We start from the raw sequence: 5139 nt of genomic DNA on the forward strand, positions 1-5139 counted from the left end.
ACTTGAGCTTCAGCTCCATTATTTGAACTTTTTAAATGAAAATGTAACGTAGCAATATAATTCATAACAAAGAATGCAAAAGAAAAGAGCACCAGTGTGCCCCGGGGTGGGGGTGCGGCCTCGGGGCCCGGCCAGAGCCCACCCAGGCAGCCCAGGAAGAGAGGGAAACGGTCCCGACTCCATGGAGACCAGCCTCTGGCCAGGGGAGCAGCCCTGGGGACCATCCCCTCGCTCGTCTGTCCCTTCCCAGCGTCAGTTTCCACCTCAGCAAACGCTGGGGCTGTACGCTCTGCCCGCGGACGCTGGCCTGACCGCGATGATTTCAGTTGGACGGCGCCCTGAGAGCGGCGTTGGGTTTGGGGACCGAGAGGGAAGGATTTGGCGGAATTTCCCCCCTAAATTGAAAGGGAATGCTTTTGGCATGAGGTCTACACAACTTCGCACTTCTAACCCAGCCAGCCGCGCAGCGCAGCGGCCCTTTAAAAACCCGCTAGGACGCCGCGGAGCAGAGCAGGCCCTTAATGGGACAGTCCCCCTTCGCCGCCCGCTCGCGTCTTTATTTACAAAGAGGTCTCCTAGCCCTGGTCCAAGTTGGCTCATGTCACGGGGACAACATAATCACGGCCGAGGCCGGGGGAGCCGGGTCCGGCCTGCGCGGTGCTCTCTCTAAGTGCCCTCTCCATCTGGCTTAATTATTATAATTCTTCCCAGCGCGAGGTACTTCGTTATAAGTTAATGGCATTTTGCTTGCATGAGCTTGGCCAACATTGCCGAGCTATCACATTTCCATGAGGAGGCCAGAGCCGGGGAAGAATGGCCGCCTTTGTGTGCACCGGGTGGGGGAGAGCTGGTGGGCGTTTAGAATAGCAACCGGCCGGGTTTGCTGGCATCTCCCCACCCAGCCCAGCCCAGCCCAGCCCGGCCAGGAGGGAGGGAGGGGGCGTCAGGGAGCAGGCCCATGGCCCCCGGTGGCTAAATGGGCCCCCATGTGCCATCAGCCCCCACATGTGGGCCCTTTTCCGCAGCCCTGAGCACTGAGGCCCTCGGGAAGCAGCTTCCTCCTCCGCGTAAATGACCGTCAGAGGCGCAGGGACACAGAGCACCCGCCCAGCGCGACGCGGGACCTGCAGGAGCGGCCCTAGGAGTCCGGCGATCGCTGAGAGACCAGTCACCGGTCGGCTCAGGATCCAGGACCCACCGCTTTCCTGAGGATTTTCCACGAACGGCATGAAGACCCGAGGCACAGTCCCACGGCCACACTTCCCGGAGCCAGCTTTTCAGTTTCACGGCCAAGACGACCTCAGACCTTACACGGGGACCAGAAACTGGCCCCTCAGGGCAGCACGGGACCCACGGACCTGCCCACCCCCCAGACCCCCCTCACGCCACCAGGTACCTCTTGGATCGCATGTGCATCTCCTTCTCCGAAATGCACCTTTCTTTGGGTTTGAACAAGTTATCTGCAAGAAAGGAGAGAGGAGGGTTCATGTCAGAAAGCACAGGGGCTCCGCACACTCTGTTCCCGGCTCTTCCTCCAAGCGCCGGCCCGTCACCAACACTGAGGGCACGGCCAATGCTCACACCACTGAGCCCCGCCCCCCGCCCTCAGGCTGGTCTTGGCCGTAGTGAACTCTGGGCACGAGGTGGGCATCTAGCACAGTTTATGGACAGTGACCTCCCCTTTTTAAAAATATATTTTTATTGAGTTCAGAGAGGAAGGGAGAGGGAGAGAGAGAGAAGCATCAATGACAAGAGAGAGTCATGGACTGGCTGCCTCCTGCACACCCTACACTGGGGATCGAGCCTGCAACCCGGGCCTGGGCCCTGACCGGGAATCAAACCCTGACCTCCTGGTTCAGGGGTCGACGCTCAACCACTGAGTCACGCCGGCCGGGCCATACTCCATTTTTAGAAACAGAGCCGTGGTCTCCGAGGGCGGCGCCAGGCGTCACCCTGGCTGCAGGGCCCCGGTGAGCGGTCACCCCCCCAGGGAGCAGCCAGGCCAGGCGCTGGTGCCTCTGAGGACAGGAGCCCCCGCCAGGCCGCTTCGTGGGGTGGAAGCCGGCAGCCACCCGGCATGTGCTTTGTTCCGGAACAGGGCGAGATCCCACCACGAGTCCCTTTTCCTGGAAACGCTGCCTTCACAGAGCGAACGTGACTGGGGAGAGCCGTTGTCGGCCCACGTGTGTGTCTTGCACGCATTTTCCCTGGAGCTCCGCTTCTCCTCATTCACTCACAGGAGAGGGGATGGTGGCTGTTCCCCCATCGCCGCTTAAGTAGAGGCGGCTTTCTTTTCTTCTCAATAAAATGAAAAGGAAATGCCATTTCTGTGTTGCTGGAAAATCCGTTTATTTTTTAAGACCTTGTGTATCTGGCGTTCGCCTCTTTATTGTGTCCGAACTCCAGGGTCTGTTGATAATTTCAATGGCAAGGCCGGACCTGCGTTCACCTTTGCCTGTTTGAAAGTCAGCAGACAACCAGCTCCCAAGATGGGGGTCCTTCTGAGGCTGCTCTGGGGGTGCAGCCGAGTGAAAGCCAGTCCCACCAGCCATTCATCTTGATAAACACACGCGGGTGTTTATTATGACCCTCATCTCACACATGTGCAAACATACACACACACACACACACACACACACACAGGGACAGGCACAGAAGGTGAACCATTCTCCGCTCGGGCACACACATGCGAGTTCAGAGCAGGAACGCCAGCTCAGTCCTTCCATGAAAAGACAGGGGCGCAAAACACACAAAAAAGAAGAAAACAACAACAAGAGAGAAAAGATAGGGGCCGGGAGCTCAGAGGTGGACTTGCCCAGGGCGTGTCCCTCCGGACGGGGGCGGCGATGAGGAGGCCCCACCATGCGCCCCGGAGCCCGCCAACCTCCCTCCGATCTTCCTGAGGGAGAACCTTGGATGCCAATGGGCAGGCGAGGCCCCAGCTCCTCCTACAGGAACCGACCCCCAAGTCAACCATGTCTATGAAACAAGTTTGGAAAGAAACAGGCTTAACGTAACGCCTGGGGCCGTTCTGCTCTGTCTCTCAGACCCAGGAGCACTGTCCCCAGCCCCCATTCCCAGCTCCCTCAGGGGCTCCTGATCATTCTAGGCTTGGTTTTCACGGTGAAACCAACACCATCCCCCTGCCCACAGGTCCCCGGGGCTCTCCGGCATCGCTTCCTGGCACTGCTGGAAGAAAGGGCGATGAAAGTAAATGGCAGATTGAAACACCAGTTTCTTTAGCAAAGCGTGGTAGGCTGAGGTAAATTACCTACAAGCAAAGATTCCTAGAGCAATGTTTCCAAAGTGAACTCTTAAGAATTAGATAAGAACATTCCCAGGTTAAAAAAAAAAATTAGGAAGAATAGGGTTAAATAAACTTGAGCAGTCTTCACTGTTGCAGGACTTGTCAGTGCCTTTAACACACACCAGGCACTGTAAACCTCCAAAAGAACACAGCGTGCGAAACATTTCTCAGAGGCATCTGACGGGATGATCTTTCTCTGAAATGCATGTTTGCTTGTTCGAGGCTTGAGGACATTAAGGAGAAAAGTGACAAGTGCAGAGTCATAGCTCTAATTAGTTCTCAGTTTTCAAAGTTACTTGTGACTATAAAGCAGGGTTTAGTCTATCCGTGTGTCTGGAGAAAAGCTGGTGCACTTGGGCCACATTTTCTAAGAAATGTGCAGGTCTGTACCCATTTCAAGGGAGGTTAACCTTAACGGTGGCTCCAATCCTTCTCCACAAAGCAGCCACGTCTCCTCCGCGTCTGAACCACTACCCAAGGGCAGGAGGCTTTGTGCCCCGATTCCAGGATTTCCCTGTGTTTTGTAAAGAACCACAAAAAAAAGGTGATTGTAGATGCTGCATAAACGTCCGCTCTCCTTGCCAAGTGGATTCACTGACGTGCATCACAGGAGAGAGATCACTTGGAAGGTAAGAGCGAGGCAAGGGGAGAAGGAGTCCTTGATGAAGTCATTCCTCACCATTCTGCACTCTGCGTTCACCTACGTTAACTTAGTCAGAAACAGCCTGTCCTTTAGGTCCACTTCCAGTCACGGACAGAAATTGGTCTGTTTTCCCCCCACCGTCCAGGTTTCCTAAAAACACACAGCAGAAGCCCTTCCTCCTGGGGCTGGGAGGGACGCTAACAACACTGGACACGCAAATGTCTTTGAATCAGGGACACAATCCTTTGGCTAAATGATGCTTCTTGCTTCCTCGGGGGCTGATGAAGTAACAATGTACTGTTATCTGATAAGCACATTTTAAAATTCCTTTGTGAGTAATCCTGGGAAAACTGCCCCCAGATATTTATTCAGATGTTTTATGGAAAAGCATTCATGAGAGCAGACCGGGGCAGGGGAGGAAGGGGGCGGCCAGTGCTCCCAGCCTCTGGTGGGCAGCTCAGGGCTATTACCTGGCACCATCCCAGATCTGCTGGGTCACTTCTCCAGGGAGACACTCCGGGAATGCAAATCCGTACTAGGACCTGCTCCAGCCAAGACCCGTCCCTGAGGCGGCTCTGCAGGGGCAGGAGTTTGCGCCTAGGACCTTCTCTCCCCGGGGCGCGTGGCCGTGACTTCGTTTGGAAGGAGAGCCTTTGCGGATGCCCTCGGGGTAAGGCGAGGCCACGCTGGGTCAGGGTGGGCCCTGAGCCAAGGACTCGTGTCCTTAGAAGAAGAGGAAATTCAGACACAAAGACACACACACACACACACACACACACACACACACACACACACACACGGAGAGGCCACTGAAGATGGCGCATCTACAAGCCAAGGAACAGCAAGGAGTCTCAGAGCACCCAGAAGCCCCCAGAGCCCCCCCGAGACCTTCGCAGGAATCAATCCTGAGACACTCGGACCTCGGACGCCTGGACTCTGGATCTGGCCTCCAGACTCTGAGGGGATCCACTGCTGATTTCCCAGCCGCCCAGCCGCAGTCCTTCCGTACAGCCGCCCGGAAACGAAGGCGCAGGACCAAGGCGGCCCTCGGATACTGCAGGGGACGGTGCCCCGGACCATGTGGGCCTGCAGAGCGCACGAGGCCCCCTCCCTTTGCGATATCCTGTCCTTAGCACGTGGAATCCCTTGCCCTGAGAAGGCTGCGTTCATGTCCGCCTTGCCAGGGTCT

At 56.3% G+C, this 5139-nt stretch overlaps 1 protein-coding gene across 1 annotated transcript in view; it reads right to left on the bottom strand.

Annotated features, from left to right (window-relative positions):
- LOC102247437 (chromosome unknown open reading frame, human C10orf90) overlaps positions 1-5139 on the bottom strand; it is a 92638-nt gene that overhangs the window by 2783 nt on the left and 84716 nt on the right. The window contains exon 9 of the mRNA XM_014530147.1: positions 1397-1460. Coding sequence (XP_014385633.1) covers positions 1397-1460 — 64 coding nt within the window. The remainder of the gene's footprint in view (positions 1-1396; positions 1461-5139) is intronic.

This window comes from Myotis brandtii, unplaced genomic scaffold (genome assembly GCF_000412655.1).
Source record: "Myotis brandtii unplaced genomic scaffold, ASM41265v1 scaffold725, whole genome shotgun sequence".
Taxonomy (NCBI): domain Eukaryota; kingdom Metazoa; phylum Chordata; class Mammalia; order Chiroptera; family Vespertilionidae; genus Myotis; species Myotis brandtii.